Consider the following 19,439-nt stretch of genomic DNA (forward strand, 5'->3'; position numbering starts at 1 on the left):
TTCCTCTGCCATGATTTAATGAGAAGATTATTTTATGTAGATAGAAGGGTTTCAAAGAATATCCATATGGATAGATTAGCTAGGGTAAACATCTATCTCATTCTTTCAAACTCGGATATCTTGGGGGATCGTATATTCATGTCGAACGATGATTGATCGATCGATAATATTAGGTTTTTTTTTTTTTTTTTGACGATAAAAGTGGGTAAGCGACATTCTCAAGCCTTTAATGTCGATGCTGCTGGATCAAGCCAACACATCATATGCCAAATCATGAGCTGCATGGCCTATTAATGCACCCAATTCCAACATCTACCATACAATAAAAGATGGACAAGCTTACTTTTTATGATTAGCTTTAGCTTCACGATGAGCAGTGAAAGTTACCTAGCTTTGTGGCCATGAGCCATTCGAATCCTTGAGCTTTTGGGCGTGTCTTCCTTTCGTCTTGGCTTTTTCCGAGCATGCCATGAATGCAATTATAGAGTTCATCGGATCACTCTGCATGGTTTAGTTTGGATAAGCATCGAGCGACAGCTGACACAGTTTGATGTAAACCCGAGGCACGATTGCTGCCCATCACAAAAGAAAGTGTACAAGGCAAGTGAGCGAAGGACAAATGATGGAGATGGACTATGGACTGATGTAAGAACATGGGCAGTGGTACCTGTAAGCCAGCTTTTCATCTCCGGAACTCGACATGAATGCAGTGGACCAACCAATCAATCCAAAGACAGCTCCAAACTTCATATTAAAGGAAGCATATATGATTGTATCCATCTATCTTTCCGCTCTTATATAGGTGCTTCTGTTTTGCATAACTATATCTCCATCTCCCAGTCAAGATTCAATTAAACACATATTTCTCGAGTAAATCTTCTTCATGGCATTAGCCAGCTCCAAGCTGTTCTACCAATTCAGCTCCTTTGACCCATGTCAAGACATTCTCCAATTGACCTCCATTGTAGGAACAACAATTCTTTGGCTCACAACTTAGCCAGTTTTGATAGACGGATCAGTTGTCTTTTTTGGGGAGAGGTGACCCACCTCCTAGTATTATTTTGTATGGTGACATTTTGAATCACCTTTACTTTTCCTTCAGAAACAAAAATTCAACAAGCAACGTTAGAGAGAGAATTTGCGCAGATTAATGAAGTAATTTCATGTGTTTTTATGCAACTCTCTCTTCATCCAGTTTGATATATGCACTGAACAGAAGCTAGCAGTTGGTGCAACTGCAATCTCAGAGAGGACATGAAATGCTAAAACTACTAGTGAACAGTAGTAGAACAGCAGTTATATGACAAAGATTTAATTGTTAATGGCTTTAACTGGACTAGTCTTGGACATGTTATTTCTGATTCTTCAACCGCCACTCAAATAATTCTTCAAATTTTCATGGAGTAGGACGAAAAGCTTAACCGTCGGGCAACAAAACATGCTGTCTATTCCACATCATATTCTTCATCACCGTCGTCATCATCGTCATCGTCATCCTCATTATCTCCCTTGTTGAACAAGCTGCCACTTCGGAACATGCTCAGCTCATCTTTTCCCTCGTCCTCATTGATAAACTCCAGTCCATATACTGCATTCCTGTGTTTCACGATTAGCCATCGCAGTAGATGATCTTCCTTGTTTAGGTACTGAAGTTCCTGATTAAATGAGGGTGGGACCATCATTGTCATCTGCATGAGTTGGCCCTGACAAAGCACCATGTATTTGAGCACATTGGTGTAAGGGGAAAAGAACAATTTTACAAGATATTTCAGAAGAATTTAATTATGAATGAATTTTATTACCAGATAATCATATGCAAGTTTTGCATGTTAATAGCTCCATCACATGGTAAAAGGAAAAAAAATCTTCCTAGAGACAGCCCAATCGCACACGCAAACCAAAATGACGTAAAAATTATGAACTTACTATCATGTAATTGCAAATGAAGATTTATTTCTGTGGAACCACAGCTAACCACATCTGATCACATAATATGATCCTGGAAAGTACTCGCAACACCAAGGTTGAGAAAATTCTTGTGTATGCCTTCATTAAGGGCTTGTGAATCATAATTCAGCCAGAAAACTGAATTTCTCAAATGAATTACAATTTATTTCTAATTTAAAAATATTACTAATTCAGTCACTGAATAGAGGTTTCAAACATAATGAAAAGGTAATTCCCATATTGTCACAAGGTCTCTATTTATCAGGCATTCCAACCAATGCTCAGAGGAAGCATGTTAGCAACTGTACTGACAGTGTGTTAGTTCACAAATGAAAATTGTGGTCAGCCAGAAGGAAGAAGTCTGGAGGAGATTCTTAAAAGTAGTTTGGTCATCTTTTATATTAACCTATCATGTTAACAAAACGGGCCTCTTTAGGCTGATTATTTTCTTCCAATTTTCCAGCAACAAGACCTTTTTTTTTTTTGACAAAGTGGCAATGTGAAATTCACCTGTGCACCCCACATACAACTGATTCCTGTGCATCCCAAAGCCATGTCTGCATCTTGTTCGTGATCTCTCTGCGCTCAACCAGCCAAGTCAGTGTCCAAGCCTCTGATGCACCTCGTGCATCATGATTGGCCACTAACTTCGATATGAGCCCTTTCAGATGATCCTAAGGTTTAAAATCATCTCCTGTCAAGGGAGATTCCTGAGGAAGACCAGACCAGGGTTTTTGAGTTTTTGACCCTTTCCATGACTGCACCAGGGTCAAGGACTCCAATTCCCAGACTACTAAGGGTCCATGCTCCATCTCAGTCTCATATTAGGTAACATGTAGAGAAAGAACCATGGTTAGCCATTTTGCCCGGACCGGTATGAAATGGGTAGTACATACCGGGCATGGACCAGTATTCAGGTCGCCCTTGTTCTCGGTGGTTCAGTCAGACCCATTAGAAAAATAAAAGAAAAGTAAAAATCTTCAATCAGGGATTGCGAACACAAACCCTCTTCTCGGCTGCCATCGAACGCTGCCTACCTCCCCGCTGCTGCCGTTTGCTGCCGCCTACCTCTCTGTTAGTAGCAATATTGAGCTTAAAAGCAATTACAGCAATGGGTTTAGGCGTGGGAAGGCCTGTGACGAAGAGCTTGCACATTGAAGGAATGCTTCACACTTTCAGAGAATGTGACAGACCCTCCTTGAAAGAAATACACCCTGATGCAAGAAAGTAATTTTCCTACATTTTTCCACGAGAGACTCTTTTTATGTCAGTATATGCCCCAAAGGGGAGACTCTCTCCTTAAAAAGACACTAGTTGAGACAGGTTATTCTGACTTCCAAGCACTGTCCACATTCAGAAAATAATCTAAGAAAGATTGTAAAGTTTATTATTTATCTTTCTATCTTCTGTCATTCTAGATTATTAACTGACTGTTTAGCTGCACCATTCTCACAAGACTCATTCAATATGTCAAATGCTACTCTAACTCCCAGCACCAAGTTCAAATCTAATGGTTTGAACATTTCTAAATATGCACATAATCAATCAAGTCAATATGTAATACATGTTGTCGACAACCGCCTCATGACATTCGTTCGGATCTGTGTGAGTTAAAACTAGTTTAATCATGTGCCCGAGCTGTATATAGCAACACATAGTTCAAATTATTTAAAAATAGGGTTTCTGGAGGTGAGTACTTGTAGAGTCCTTGAACATTTTCAAGTATTCGACCATCATGAAATTATCCATGCTTCTATCTCGTTATTTGACAAGGCCAGTTGGACATTTATTATCAAAGAAACACCTCTCGGTTGTCAATTAGTTTTGTCGCATATGCTTGCAAGTTGCCTCATACAAGATGAATCAATATGAAAACTACAACTTATAGACATATTTATCAACTTCAGGATTTTGCTTATACAAATATGGAATATAACTAGTAAGAAGCACCACTAATATTTTTGATAAATCATGTAGAAGTCCACATCCGTGACAGAACTAAGAGGACGCAAAAGTTTACGGCTCACAAAACCGAACCATGCAACTTTAGGTAACTGATCTATTTATAATAACTTCAAGGATCATCACAACAACTAGTAAAAGCAGACTGTTACCTAGCTGATCACCAAACATTCAAAAGGAAGAAAGCAGAACACTTCCAAATCACACATTGGGATTAAAAAGGGATGTAACAAATTAGTAATAGCTTCAAACGGAAGCGGATCATTGAAAAAGCTATTTCAAATAACAACGCCAACAACATGAAGAACAGAGAAACTATGCTAGTCTTCAAAATATAATTTTTTGGGGAATATGAGAAGTATCTAGTAAGAGAAAGTGTGTAGACATTTTGTCGAACACAACAAGCACCATCACATATGTCCATACACAGAGAGTATCCTAAGAAGATCGGATTCTTATCAGAGCTAATGGGGCAACTGTACGACAAAAGATACCTGGTAGTAGCGGCCATCGGTCTTCTTGATGCCGTAACCGAGCTGGACGGTGCCGAAGGATTTGACGTCGGTGATGACACCGTTGCGTTCGTAAGCCTGGATCCCCACGCGCGCCACCAGGTCCATCAGCGACTCCTTCCGCACGTGAGGCTTCACCAGGAACAGGCAGTCGTACAGAGGCATCGCTGCTTTTATCCTCCTCTTCCGATCGATCGCTCTCCTCTCTCTGGTAATCCTCTGCGTTGATGAACGTTATTTTGTTGAACGAAAATGCATCTAAGGAAAAATCGCAATCAACCGTAACAGATCAGAGCTATTCGACATCCTCTAGGTCGATTATTCGGCTTTCAAGACGTCAACTTGCCCAAATCCCACATCCAAGAAGCCGAAAACTCACGGTCACGATATCTGCGAGAGGGGAGAATGAAGGAAGAAGGAAGAGGGTTTAGAGGTGGAGGGAGAGGGAGGACGCGGTTACCTGGTCTTATGGCTGAAGCGGCGAGACCTCCACGGTCGGTGCTCGCATGGGGCGGTAGGTAGCCGAAGGGTTACTGCGGACCTTAGCCCGTGGAATCGGATGGTTCGGGCGGCGCGCTCGGCTGGGATCTCGGCGGACGCCGCAAAGGGAACGAGGAGTGAGCGGCGTCGGGAGCGACACGAGTTATCATCGGTTCAACTAATTAGGTTAACGTTTTCCGTCACCAAACTTCCATCCCAAATGCTTTCTCATCCACCGTGGCTCTCTCAGATCGAGCGGGCTCCACTGGTGAGCTCAAGTGTGCACCCCACGGTGAAATCACGTTATTTACGCGATCTTTAAATTCATATTAGAAACTTTTCTTAATTAGATTTATATTTTCAAAAAATATACTCATTATTCTTTGCTCATTCTCATTTTAGTATTTAGAAGCATTCTACCTAATGATTATATATATATATATATATATATATATATATATATATATATATATATATATTCGAGATTAATATATATCAGAGCTGACACTAATTCGATCAAAACCATAAGTCCATTTTAATTATTATCAATGTAGGTTTATTCTCTTAGAATTATTTTTTCAATCTCTTTTTATATAGAAATATTTCCATTTTATAATATATCCATAAAATTGTTATCTCATACAGAAATATAATATCACTATATCTATTCAATTTAGGTAGAGTCTCTCTTCCATCTAAAAAGATGTAAGAGGAAAGACATGACTTCTGATGGATCTCTCAAGGAGTAGGAAGCTTCGGTATCTTTAGGAACAGAAGATACAATGATAGGATACCCTTGACCTCTCCTTTGCAATACCTACAAGAACATAATATAAGAGTATATATATGAATGTATTAATGAAATATTAAGCTAAACAAAGTGAATAAACTTAGGACTTGCTTAGTTTGACACCTTAAATGCATCTTCATCTGTTCGATCATCTCCGATATATAGTGGAAGTGTTTCATCATTATTTCCAAATCCTAAGGTTTCAAGTAAATATTCAAGAGCTCGACCTTTATCCCACTTAATAGATGGTCGGATCTCAATAACCTACAAAACAAATAAATTTATATATTAATTATGTTGGAAACATATGTCACAATCTTCAATTCCAAGTAGTTTGTGACTTACCTTCCTTCCTCTTGTGATGAGCAAAGCTGGATAGTTCTTCATGGTATCCATCACTTGGTTTTCAAGCAAACTCCAATCCTATGCCACATTTGGTCATTAGGCCAATAACATGTTCAAAAAAATAATAAATTTCGTAAAATACATGACAAGTAATAACCTCTTCATCGACTCGACGAAAATGGACACTAATGCAAAATTTGTTATTCTCAATTAATACTCCTTGTATTTTTTTTGTCTTCTCCTTCAACTCAGAGTATACCTATATATATATATACACATACACATACATGAAGAAAAAGAAAAATATTAAATGATTAATAGCCATTAAAAATTTGTACCAATAATTGAAAGAAGAAGCAATATATAATGGTTATTGTACCTCTTCAATCATGGGTAAATACTCTTCAGCTGGTTGAAAGAGGACCCCTTTATTTCCCTATGGTATCATGGAATAAATGATTAATTAGAACTCAACATTCCATATGTTTAGTGAGTTAGCGACTAACCTTTGTTGAATGTGCCAAAAGAGTACATCCAATTAATCTAAATGATACTACAAGTTTCTTCCATGTATAATGTTCATGTTTCTTAACTTGACATGCAACCATATGGCATGATACAATTTATCTAAATGCATCAGTACCTTTTCCTTGATTGCTTGCTCATGAAGTGCAGAATCTATTTCATCAACTGGTTTCAATGGTGCCATGATATCCATTCCATGACTTCCAACATAGTAAACATTAGTCAATTTGACAAACTCATATACCTAAGCGAAGAAGACCAAATCATAACAAATGTCAATAACAAAGACTAGCTAGGATAATACATAAGAGATCTTATGTGAATTATATACCTTATCTCTTCTCCTTCCACTGATGATGCAAGTTGGGAAATATTGCGCTACTTTGTTGACCGCGGAACGCATCTAATCATAAAAAAAAATCGTATCGAGCAAAAAAAAAGAAGATCTAATTCATATCAAAATTATATTTCGATATCGATTCTGAGAAATAAAGATTGCGGTATACCGAGTCGGACATGAATGCACGATCAGGATCATCGACTATGGGTGATAGGGTTCCGTCGTAATCGAGGAAGACAACCACCATTTTCTCCTTTGCTATGCTCATCATTCGATCAAATGCGATGAGTGCTGAAGGATGCTTCACCTGCATATTTATACAACATTTGATCTCGATTAATCACATAAAGAGTCGATAGAAATAATGTCAAAGATGGTCGAATCTTGCCATCCATGCAGCATATGCTTCCTCCGCACTGCTCTCCACTTCATCTTCATTAGACTGCAGCTCTCGTGTTGGTTCATCACAACGACAATCTCTCGAGCTCATCTTCGCGATGCGCTCTTCGTTCTCATCGATTACTTCTTTCTCCGTAGAATTGGTTTCTCTTTCTTGCGCTCGCAGTCGCTCGAGACCCATTTGCTTGGTACTATGTACGCAGCCATGGGAACTATATGAGACTCGTGCATGCTTGTACGGTATCATTACCTCTCAAGAATTAGCCTGTAATCGTTGAGATCGAGAAACGAAGAGACAGAGAAGGAAAGGAAATCTAAATTCCCGGACGAGCTCATCATATATGCATGCATTGAAAAGACGCGGACGGGCGATAACTATTGCGACATGGAGAAGAAACGACAGGGTTTCTTGGAAGCATTCATGCCACTAACATCCATGAAAGAGATCGAAAAGGAAATAAACTTACGTGCAGGTCTCTGACTCTTTCTCGGAACCCTTTTGTTCTTGGGATGAGAGAGGAAAGAGATGGAAAGAGAGGCTAAGGGAGGGAGAGAGAGGATGATAGATTTGGAGAGGTTATTTATGGATAGAAAAGGAGGGCAAAGAGACAAGCACTGTCGTTTCTCACGGGACACCTGCCGGCTCTTCAACGCTTACAATGACCACACTGCCCAAAGCCTAATCTATGATCCCGTAGAAACGCCAATAGATGATACAAGTAGCATTACTGCTCTTTTTAGCGTCCTCTACCTTTCGGAAGTATTTTTTTTTGTCTTGTAGACGTCTAGAGATCCACACGTGACAATCACATCACTTGAAACGATGAAGGAGCCAATGACAAATACATCACGTCAATTACAATCCAAAAATAATATATATATATATATATATATATATATATATATATATATATATAATTTTGAGATCGAATATTTTTTTAAATATTTCTTAATTTCGAAACTTGGAACTTGGAAGGGACTATACATTTTGATGTTGATCTTAATACATAATGGAGGGAACGGGATGGAGGTAAATTAGAGATCGACACTATATTACGAGTTTACTAGAGCTCGAAAAATAATACCAAGTCTCTTGACATAAGTTAGATTTGGATCAAGATTAACTTGTCAAGTTATCAAAAAAATGATCATACGATACTATAAAATTTAAATGACATGACATATTAAGTAAGCTTACGTAGAAAAATCAAGGTTTCTAAAATAACTATGCTTATTGTCTTTATGTTAAGTCTTGATTTTTTTTAATTTTCTTCTCTGATTATGACTTTGTTGTTGTTATATTTTTTTTTTCTAAATTTCTAAATTAAATCTTAAATTTTTTTATTCATTATGATTTTGTTATTGTTGTATTTTTTAATACATTGATCATTTGACGTGTAGAAGGTGTTAATATTATATTTTTATCTTTATGAAAGAAAATTCAACGTATAGCTACTCAACATAGTATCCATGAGATCGACAAAAAAACGAATTTGATTCAAGGGTAATTATAATATATATGTGCGAAGAAATTTAAGAGATCTTACTCGTATGAATGCTAAACCCTTTCTTTTTTTTCTTTTATTGAGAATAATGTGAATATATAATTGTTAGATGAGAGGATGCAATAACTCCCCTCTCACAATTGTTGGGCACTACAAGAGAAAAAGAAATAAAGAAAAAGGTACAAACCCTACCTTAGCAAAAGTATCGAACCTTTAGCTTGCAAACTCACATGAAAAGAGAGAAGTATGTCACATGTAGAAGAAGGTTTTTTGCCCACTAGTAGAGTCTTTGACATGTGAATGGTGGAAACCGATTTGAATGATGTCTCTCCTTGTTTGTGTGATGTTGTTTCATTATTATCCATGAAAGACCTTTTTTCTTGAGCTCAATCATCTCTAGTGATATATATATATATATATATATATATATGGATACACATTGGTCACTTTGAGTATTAATGGTCATTAGGTCTTATAGTTATTGATAACATAGATGAATATATATTTTACCATTTATATGGCTAAGCTTTTAAGTGGAATGGTAATTTAACTATATATATATATGTATATATAATATCTAAAATCTAGCTTTCACTTTTTGGTACTATCATGTGAAAGATGCCAGATTTTAGGCCTTTATTAATATTTTCTTCACTCTAATTTCATTTCTATCAGGTGAAGTAGTAGAGAGATTATTTTTACGATTCAAATCTTGTTAATCTAAACGATAAAAATCTCATATATTTTTTATTTATTTATATTGATTAATTGAAACCTTCGTGTTAAAAGTGTGGAACAATGTGTTGAAATGGATTCATTCTTTTTGAGCACCTAATTACTAAATGTGTAAGAGTATATATATATATGTTTTGATTGAAGGTAAACTTGGAACCTAATCAACATGGATGTTTGGTACACCATATTGTTTGAGTGCACCACACCACACCACATCATTTGATTGACCATTTTGGGAGAGCTGTCAATGTCCTATCTAGTTCATGGAATCCACCTGTCCACTTCCTCTTTGTCCCTCTCTTGAGAGATGATATCCTTAGTTTCCTAAGCAATCAATCAATTGATTGGTCTCTCTCTCTCTCTCTCTCTTCCAACATCATAGTCTGTGCTGTCATGGCAGAATGCAAGGGCTTACTTATGAGGCGTAAGAAGGGCAGAAGAGCTTAAGTTATCTAACAGTCAAGTCAAAGTGTGATGCTATTAACTTACGTAATATTACGACAGATATTACTGATATATGTAAACGTTTAGATATGTGCATGATCGAGAGGGAGTCTAATAAAAGTGTTTAAATCGAATCAAATCTAAACCGAATTAGCTTAAAATGGATTTGATATGCATCGGTTCTCCAATAATTGTGTCTTGTAGGTTATAAATGATTTTGATTTGGGATTGCTTTTTGGGTTCGATTAATTAATTGAACCAATCGAATCAATTTTAATTTTAAAATATAATTTTAATATTCTAAGCTCGACTCAAATTGATTAATCAAATTGACCCAAATGTCTAAATTTGTAAAGGACATAAATTTAATTTTACAAATCTATCTTATCGGATCAAGATTTTGATTCGGTTCAATTGAATTAAATCGATTTATTTAAAATATATTTTTTAAAGTTATTTAAAACTATAAATTAATTAATCGAATCAAACTAATAATCGATTCAATTGGGTAACTCCAAATTAATTTGGTTTTAAATTATCTTATTTTAATCAAATGAAATAAAAAATTAATTTAATTTGGTTTGATTCTTAATACTTAGTTCGAATTAATTTAATTATTAAGGTGATAAGAGATCATTTGGTCGATCGATCAGCCCGTAGATTCGTGATAAATTATCCCCGTATGTTTTTGTCCTTTTAAAGCATGTGAGCTTCAAAATGTATTTTAAGGGTAAGAGAGACCTGACGAACTTATGAGCAAATGGTCTTATCAGTACTCCCTCGAGAGTGAGTTTGGTTGATCGACCATTAGTGCAGCCTGTAAGTTTACGAGAAATTATTCGTTTTGAACGATAGGCGTACCTGCATGATTTTATCCTTTCAGAATATATGAGCTCCAAAAAACATATATGAGGATAAGGAAGACTTGACGGAATTATGAATCCTTGATTCCTATATTCCTTAAACCGTAAAATTAAATAATCTTATCGTAAGGTACTAGTTTATCATAAAATTTTAGATTTATTCATATGTAATCACAAGAAGATTAAATCAAACACGACATGTAATCACAAGAAATAAGATCGATGATGGCGACTTGTTTCTATCAAGTGCACCGAATAATGTAGATTATGAACGACATGAAACACTGATATGATGATGATTGCTAAATAGTACAAGTGTGAATTTTTTTTCTAAGTGGAGAGGGGTCCACCACTACTTTATTAAAACCACTCCAAAATCCAACAAAAGGGAAATGACTCCATTTGTTTGCATCGTCAATGCTCATTCTTCGGCTGTTGTTACTGCCTCACGTCTCCTCTCGTCTTCATCTTCTCTACAACATCATAGTGATGCATGATTGATTGATTGATTGATTGATTATAGTTTTCGTGTGTTTATCATTTTTAAGTTCGAAAATAGCACGTTTACCCCTCCAATTTTATGTTACATTTTTACATACACTTCTTTTAATTTATATGTTATTATCACACACACACACACACACACATATATATATGTGTGTGTGTGTGATAATAACATATAAATTAAAAGAATTTTACTATACATATCAATGAGATTATTACAGAGGTACAAAGCTTACTCATTAATTAGATAATTAGTCCATCGTAATTACGACCGGCTTTACTTGCTTATATAAAGGGCGAGAGATCCTAATCTCCGTCGAAGTCCTTTTACCGCCGCTTACGTCCCATCTTCCCCTCTCTCTCTCTCTCTCTCTCTCTCTCTCTCAGAGGTTAGACAGAGGGTTGGAGAACCCAGAGTTCCTCTCTTTATAGGTAAGCGCGGATGAATCAATGGATACCTTTCTCAGATTCGCTGCGGATAACTAAATCTTGGGGCTCTTTTGCTGGGTTTTGTTGCTGGTGTGAAGCCGCTAAATTTAGAGACCCGAGTGTAGAACGCTGGTGGCTGACCACTTCATCTGTACTTCCTTCTAGTTCTTTTCTCAATAATTCGGATCTTTTTCTATGCTTTGATTTGTGTTATTTTTGTTTCTTTTCTTTTCATTTGAAGTTGTAAATAGTAGAATTCTACATTCAGAATTTGATGAATTGGATGTTGAAGGATCTTCGTGGTAGGTGGAAAAGGCATTTGGGTTTGGATTGTGCAACGGGAAAGCTGAAATTTACGCTGAGATGATTCTCTTCTGTTCTAGATTTGGAACCTAAAGTCTGATGCTTCCGGAATTCTGCTTATGTTGGAATAGGTGTTGGTAGGTAGGCTGCTATCTTTAAGTGCTTGTTATTGTCGAGACTAGCTATTGATCACGAGTGTTTTGTGACTTTTGTCCACCTATGGTACAGTTGCGGTCTTCATCAGTAGGATGTCACTACCAATCTGGAATTTTAGATCCTCTGAGCCCATCAATTTCCAACGACTTCCAGCTATACATCATTAAGAGTTAGCGATTTCATACCTAAATCTTAGCATCTTCGTTTTCCAGCCTGTAGATTTGTAGCTTCCCGGAGAGGGTTTGCTACGTAGTCAGTCTCAGTTTTCTCACACATAAAATCTCTATTTGAGCAAAATTTAGCTCTTTTTAATTTTTGGCTCAGTCTGCACCTTGCTTGGATATGGATAGAAAGTTTCAACACTGTTTTGTGCATTATATTTTTTGCCTATTGTTTGGTGATCAAAGGGACATAATAGTAGATGTTTCTAGTTCTTCTTGCAATTTATAACTTTTAGCAAATGACATATCTCTCTTTTTGGGACTTTATCATTCAGTCATGTGTGTTTCTGGGAGATACTGGAAAACAATTATATAATTCGAAGATTATTCTAACTTGAGCATAATTATTGAGATAACAGTGATATGGATGTTTATTCGTTATGCGACTATTCTTTGTAAAGCATGAACTGCCTGAAAATTGTTGGTTACAAACTTATTGTACAATCTTGAATCTACTTTCCATTTATTATCTTTAGTCTTCCTCATTGATCTAGCATGTGCTGCCGACCCCTCTGATTAAAGGTGAATTACATGCTGCTCTTTCTATACAAGGCTAACTGAATTGTTGAGCTCTTGATTATGAGCCGAGGAACATATGACAAGCCTGTTATGTGATGTAAATAATTTGCATGATTGTGTGCAATGAACTTCACCTTCTGTCGAGCTAATTAAGCATATGATTCTTTTTCTCATGAAGTCAGATATGGCTTACATCAGAATGTGATTTTATTTTATTAATGGTTGTTGTAGTTTTTGTCAGAAAACAACAACAAGATTATGAATGATGCTTCTGTATCAGAAGGTAAATTAAGGAAAGATTACTACAACTGAAATTAGCTAAGGCTTCTGTTACCTCCGTGTCCTTTCTTTTCGTCAGGAAGAATTAACTCAGTTAATCATATGACAATTTCGACTTCTTGAAGGATATTAACTTTTCTGTTATGTTTTATGTGATCATTCTAAGCTTTAACATTGGGTATCGGGATACCTCACTCAAACAGATTCAGATGTAATTTTTCTGTTCTCAAATTTCTGTTTCATGAGATTATACAAGCTGTTTTAAAGTTTCAGTCCTTTGGTCTATTTAAATTTCTTTGTCATACTCATATTGTGTGTTTCAGAAGACAATCATGGCTGATATGGATTATCTATTCTGTGCTATCTTCTAGATATGCAGACATCACTTGGACATCTGTCTCGAAAAATCTGATAACATAGCAGGGATCAATGCGATGAACTGAAATGAAGACCTCAGAAGTGAGATCCTCCACTTGTAATATTACAGATCTATCCTTCCAGAGTTTGTTTGTCTCACTTTTGTCGTAATCTATTTACATTGCCTGGCCATGTTTCTACAATATCTGTATTTAAAATTCCCAATCGTATGTTTTTTCCCTCCCTGCTCCTTTGGTTAGCTGGCATCAGAACAAATTGAAATGTTCTAAGTCCTTTAGTCATTTTAACAAACAGATTTCTCCACATTTGTTAGCTCTTTTGTTTAGTTGCTTCACAAATTTTGTGAAGCAGATGTTTTGTTCAGTCATGTTTGTTATTGTTGATCATATGTTCTTTAGAGATTTTAGGATCTATCTTTATACTATTGAAGAACTCTGGTCATTTGCTGGTCTGAAATTTCTAGATATATGCCGATGGGAATCACATGATCTTTCTTTCTTGCTTCACTCTTCAGATCTTTTTCTTATCTATTCCTCATCTCTTAATCAAGCAAAGTTTGCACAGAATCCCCAGAGCACAGAAGAATTACAACCATCATCACAAGCTTCAAATGAAATTCAACCTATTCATCAAAATCCTCTAGTTGCTGAGACTCCAGGACCAAATCCGTGTTCATCATCCATTACAAATAGTCAGAACAGAAATGTTTCCCGTGAAGACATTGAACTTGTAAGTCAACATACCATTAGTTTTAACCACTTGTAGGAGTTTGTCTCTGTGGAACTTATTGGTTGAAGAGGATATCTTTTTCATATGGTTGCTCTGCCCCATGGTCATAGGTGCTGCTAGCATGCTATGCATACCTGCCTGCACATACTTGCTGGCACCAAACAATCACACGACAACAGGCCAGGCAGCACTCCATGCCAGCGTGTAATACCTGGACATGTTCTTGGACTAATACACAGCACAGCTTGACCTGTACTATGCTACCAAGCCATGGGCAGAGGCAGGGCACTTGGTACCTTGATATTTTCTCTTTTCACTACCTTATTTTTTGTTCTTACTCTTGCAGGTCCAAAACTTGATAGAACACTGTCTACAACTGTATATGAACAGAGGAGAGGTGGTTAGAACTCTGTCCGATCGTGCTAGGATAGAACCTGGTTTTACTACACTAGGTGAGCCTTCTATCCTTAGAACTTATACATCCATGCAATCTAACCTTTAATATATGTTTGTGTAAGTGAATTTGGTAAGGTTTTCTCATCATAGTTAGACATGTTTGTTGTTTGTACTTGTCAAAACATTTGAAGAAATGCTGATAAGATCTTTTATGCTTTATGATTATTCTTCTCTGGTTCAAGCATCTGATACACATATATCCCCTACATGCGTATGTAGTAATTGTATCTTTACACGGTGTATACTTCAAAAGATATTTATGCTTATGGGACATGCATCTACAATTTAATTTCTAATTTTTGTAAAAAAATGTTGGCAGTTGCTTTTGAAGAGTTCTACTTCAAAATTACGAACGCAAAGTTCAATATAAATGCCATAAGGCACAATTGACAAGGGCAAGAAATGCTCATGAAAAACACAGTTTTGTGATAGCCTGAAAATGAAAATAAACTTTATTTTGGTCTGATGCCCTTTGTCTGTTTGCAGTTTGGAAGAAACTTGAAGAAGAAAATCCCGACTTTTTCAGGGCATATTATATAAGGCTGAAACTGAAAAAGCAGATCATTCTTTTCAATCATTTGCTGGAGCACCAATGCCAGCTGATGAAATGTCCTGTCCTACCTAATGTTCCATTGGCTCCAATACATGGTGGCATTCATGCTGGGCCTGGTAATTTCTTTAACTTGAGAACCTGTCAAGATGATAACTGTTCAAAGATTTCAGAAGCTATCAAGTGAGATGCTGATTATTCTTTATTTTGCAAACTCTGCTGTACATAGAAAATTTTGTATTGTTATTTTCTTGTGAAGTCGTGTTCATAATTGTGATCCTGGTTCCATTGGTTGACAGGAGTATGCTCCATCAATCTACAAAATTTCATTTTTTTGTGACCTTCGAATCTTGCTGCTTTGTCCTTAATGTTCATTGAGAATCGTACATCTGTATGAGTGGGATGGGTGGGCTTGGGGCTAGTGGAGGGCCATGCAAACCATCCAAACCCTTGGCTGCAACCTTCCTTTATGCTCCTTTTATTGGGTCAAGTTCACCTATTAAAAAATGACTATTCTCTACCAAATCCTCTGGCATTGCTCAAAAATTTTTCGTCCATGGATAGCTGGGTTTTTGTTGTTATAGGATTATGTAGGTCTAGTTCTGATTATACCAAGATTCCACCATCCAGCTATCCTAATCTGATATACATTCTTTTTTATAAGTGAGATTCTGAATCCAGTTTCTAATGATTTTTGCACTTGTCAAACTTGAATGCTTTCAAATCGTTTGTTGGTCCTATACTGGAATCATGTGTGTAAGACAACCTGTACCAGCATTGCCCTTTTTTTTGACCTCCTGTTCTGTTTTACTTGTCACCACTTCTTAATGACTTTAAGCCTCTACTGTTCTCATTAAAATCACTTTACTAAGATAAAAGCTTCTTCTGTATGTCAATTACGACAATGACATTAAGAAAAAGTTGAAGAGAGATTTTTTGACTGCAGTATATGCTTATTTCAACAGTAAGTTATTCTGCATCTGTGCAAGTTTTCATATTCATCTATACTGTATATGACCTTAGTACTGTACATCTTTCTTTCATTTCCTGCACTGATTATATGTTCAACAAGTTCATGGCAAGCTGGCTTATTGCTGTCAAGTTAAGTCATATCAATTTTATCCAATTGCTTATCTACTTTAACTCACAAGGAAGCAAATAATCACAGCTGATTTGCAAAACCATGTGGCCAAATGTCATTTTCTTCTCATCCCATTTTTTAGGCCAAATACATGCAATCTGATTTTCATAATTTATCCTGTCTCACCAATTAAGGAATTGCTTTCCTGTCGAACCATTTGAAGAAGCTTTTCTTTGCCTTTTTATTACTTCACTTGTATGTTGAACTTCCTGGAATGTTATTGCCATAAGTTATAGTTAATTTTTCTAAACCTCGGTATTTTTTGTATTAAATTTTGTGCAGATAGTAAAATAGTCAGTACTTTAATTAGGTTGGTTTTTTTTTTAATCTACAAATATGATTCTTATTAAAAAGCTGTTATTATCATCTTTAAGAACCACATAAATTTAGTTTGAAGCACACAGTTAATCACTTACTCAAAGACAACCTGTTTTCAGTGCAGTTAACAGTATGCCTTTGGGGTTTCCAGTTCTTCAGCAACCTGCAATGACGACTACAGGTCAGCCACATTTTGATCCTGTAAGTTGTGTATTGTCTAGCTGCAATGTGGTTAATGGTATTCCTGCTCCTGGAAGATATCACCAGATTCATGTAAATTCTGGAAATGAGTAAGTTCATTTGTTGCAACTTCTTTAGCATTGCTGCAATTCTTTTACATAATTGCTATATATCGTAAAGGAGACAACAAGTAGTGGAGGATTGGAACTTAAACAACATCATATATCAAAAGAAATGATAAACTATTTTTTATGGTTTGGACAATCTTTTGAAATTTTAGTGGAACTTTGATGCAGGAAGATAACAGATGATATGTTCCAAGTTAGTTCTTAGAGGAGTCAAAGTTGTCAAACTTGAGTCAAATTGAGTTTTAGGCATGTAGTTTCTTTGGAGATTTTCAATTAACTTGTTCTCTTATGGCTATTTTAAATAGGAAAAAATTGAGTTTCATTGTTAATTTATGAATTATATTTTTATTTTATATAGTCAGTCTGACGAACACTTCTTATGATTATTGCAGCATTGTGATTAATGATCACAAACCTGAAGCAACTCCCGCAACTGCTCCATGTGGTGCCATATCATCTTTGTCAGAGATGGCTGCAAGTCCTGCATCAGTGGCATCAAATAATCATTTTCCATTCACTCCATCTGAGATATCTGGGATGGGCCTGGATGCATCAACACTTGAAACAACCTTAACATCTGATGTGGCAAGTATGGGAGAGTTGCAACTCAGTCAAGATTGTGCCATTGGTTCCTCCAGAGATTCACTGGGTTCATTAGGACCACTTTGGAACTTTAGCATTACAGACTTGGCAACTGATTTGGCAAATTTAGGAGGTAAGCGTTTCTCAGAGTACACCAGTTGACATTTAATCTCAACACTTGTAGGGCAATGCTAGCTAATTGTTCATGGCTTAAATATACAGATTGTCTGTGAATACATTTCTGAATTTGTTCCTGGTGTCTCTTGAAAAGGAACTAAATGCCTAATGAGAAATTTAATGAGAACAAAGATATGTGTATATACTTAATTCATCTAAGATTCATTATGATGATAATTGATGTTTCTCATCTTGTTGAAAATACATACATGAGCCCATAATTTCCATTACCTATATTATCTTCATGTAACTTTAACATAGAGTGATTGCAACTTTTATCATGTGCTAACAAACTGATTGAAACCTATGTTCAGACATGTCCTATATGTTTATTCTTCTGAATGGTTCCTATCAAAATCTATGGACTACTAACTAAAATATTTGTCATCTGAAACATTATTAAGATAATAAGATATCAACATGCACCCTACCATTCAGACCACAATCTTGATTATGCTAGAAATTTTTGGGTATGGGTTTCCTCGTTAAATTGCTAACTATGTGGATGCCTTTTCTGGTTATGACATCTTATTCCTGCTTGGTTGGTTGAAGATCTCGGAGCTCTCGAAAACTACACCAGCTCTCCTTTCCTGCCATCAGACTCAGACATCAGGCTTGACTCCTCAGAGCACGATGACACAAGTAAATGAACCATCCCTTTCCTATAGACTTGATCTTTTGCATGCAACTTTAGGATCTTTGCATGTTACAAAACTGTAACTAGTCCTGATCTTTCTGCATTCTTAAAATGCCACTATTATGTTCCACTTGGAATGATATTTATTACATGTTCCCAAGAAGGAGATATTAATGGAAATACTTTGTTAGATATTACATTTTCTGAAAGGAAATAAGTTGATAGCTGCACCCAAACTCATGAAATCGCTGACACACTCAATTGTTAATTCATGTTTCAGTTGAGGAATACTTTGCGGAAGCTATAACTGCACCATCCTCTCAACCAGATGAAGAGAAATCTTAGGGATGTGGAGACAATTTTGCCGACTTCTCATTTACCATAGATCGCTTATGACTTGTATTGCAGGCTCTTCATGTTGGACTTTGATACCAAGCACTGAGAACACCCGGTAGGTGCTCTTTGAATAAGGTTCTCACCATCTTTCTTTTATTTGAATCATGGAGGTAGCAGACAGGATGTCATTTTTCTGGTCTGTCTTCCGTAATGACATTGGAAATGTGTTGTTGAACTTGAAAACCAAATTCATGAGCTATGCTTTTGTAGTTCGTTATCATGGACATCGATTTGGTGAAATAAATCATGTTGAGAGTCATCAAGTCGTCAACGTTTACTCTTCTTAAAGATTAAATATTTTCCATAATTGGGACTTCGACAGAGATAAGTAGGCAAGAAGAGATTTTCCCACCGATGAATCGAGAGATAATAAATAATCTGAGCTTCATTCTCTGTGTCACTTCGTTGACGAGCAAAAACCGACGAGAAGAAGGCGACTTTCAAAAGTCAACCTGCACGAGAAACATTTCGCTGCGAAGGGCTCCTTCGTGGTTAAGCGGCACCGAGTG

General features: G+C 36.4%; 3 protein-coding genes across 36 annotated transcripts; 1 reads left to right on the forward strand and 2 right to left on the reverse strand.

Annotated features, from left to right (window-relative positions):
• Positions 1-1,151: 1,151 nt before the first annotated feature.
• LOC103987793 (uncharacterized) lies at positions 1,152-5,049 on the reverse strand. Of its 3 annotated transcripts, XM_065112599.1 has the most exons (4): positions 4,882-5,049; positions 4,708-4,811; positions 4,404-4,629; positions 1,152-1,703 (listed from the first exon to the last, which is right to left on the reverse strand). In XM_065112599.1, exons 2-4 carry the CDS (start codon positions 4,725-4,727, stop codon positions 1,446-1,448), a joined length of 504 nt encoding a protein of 167 aa, XP_064968671.1. In that variant the 5' UTR covers positions 4,728-4,811; positions 4,882-5,049; the 3' UTR covers positions 1,152-1,445. The 3 variants fall into 3 exon arrangements, with proteins under 3 accessions (XP_064968671.1, XP_009404471.2, XP_009404470.2); XM_009406196.3 differs by lacking the exon at positions 4,708-4,811 and having other exon boundaries at positions 4,882-5,047; XM_009406195.3 differs by lacking the exon at positions 4,708-4,811 and having other exon boundaries at positions 4,404-4,640; positions 4,882-5,047.
• A 463-nt stretch (positions 5,050-5,512) lies between these two features.
• LOC103988404 (probable trehalose-phosphate phosphatase 6) lies at positions 5,513-7,851 on the reverse strand. 2 transcript variants are annotated; one of them, XM_018827399.2, is made up of 10 exons: positions 7,768-7,851; positions 7,290-7,491; positions 7,068-7,208; positions 6,893-6,964; positions 6,680-6,805; positions 6,416-6,472; positions 6,194-6,295; positions 6,037-6,114; positions 5,815-5,955; positions 5,513-5,718 (listed from the first exon to the last, which is right to left on the reverse strand). In XM_018827399.2, the coding sequence occupies exons 2-10, from the start codon at positions 7,479-7,481 to the stop codon at positions 5,575-5,577; spliced, it is 1,053 nt and encodes a 350-aa protein (XP_018682944.2). In that variant the 5' UTR covers positions 7,482-7,491; positions 7,768-7,851; the 3' UTR covers positions 5,513-5,574. The 2 variants fall into 2 exon arrangements, with proteins under 2 accessions (XP_018682944.2, XP_064966603.1); XM_065110531.1 differs by having other exon boundaries at positions 5,539-5,718; positions 7,290-7,565; positions 7,768-7,843.
• A 3,818-nt stretch (positions 7,852-11,669) lies between these two features.
• Positions 11,670-19,189, forward strand: LOC135586761 (uncharacterized). Of its 31 annotated transcripts, none has more exons than XM_065112616.1 (11): positions 11,710-11,783; positions 12,073-12,220; positions 12,312-12,408; positions 13,630-13,717; positions 14,192-14,365; positions 14,712-14,817; positions 15,308-15,554; positions 16,950-17,120; positions 17,531-17,853; positions 18,450-18,539; positions 18,815-19,189. In XM_065112616.1, exons 4-11 carry the CDS (start codon positions 13,703-13,705, stop codon positions 18,877-18,879), a joined length of 1,191 nt encoding a protein of 396 aa, XP_064968688.1. In that variant the 5' UTR covers positions 11,710-11,783; positions 12,073-12,220; positions 12,312-12,408; positions 13,630-13,702; the 3' UTR covers positions 18,880-19,189. The 31 variants fall into 31 exon arrangements, with proteins under 31 accessions (XP_064968692.1, XP_064968699.1, XP_064968703.1 ...); XM_065112615.1 differs by lacking the exon at positions 11,710-11,783 and adding an exon at positions 11,797-11,931; XM_065112619.1 differs by lacking the exon at positions 11,710-11,783 and having other exon boundaries at positions 11,995-12,082; positions 12,164-12,220.
• Positions 19,190-19,439: the final 250 nt, after the last annotated feature.

Source organism: Musa acuminata, chromosome BXJ2-6 (assembly GCF_036884655.1).
Source record: "Musa acuminata AAA Group cultivar baxijiao chromosome BXJ2-6, Cavendish_Baxijiao_AAA, whole genome shotgun sequence".
NCBI lineage: Eukaryota > Viridiplantae > Streptophyta > Magnoliopsida > Zingiberales > Musaceae > Musa > Musa acuminata.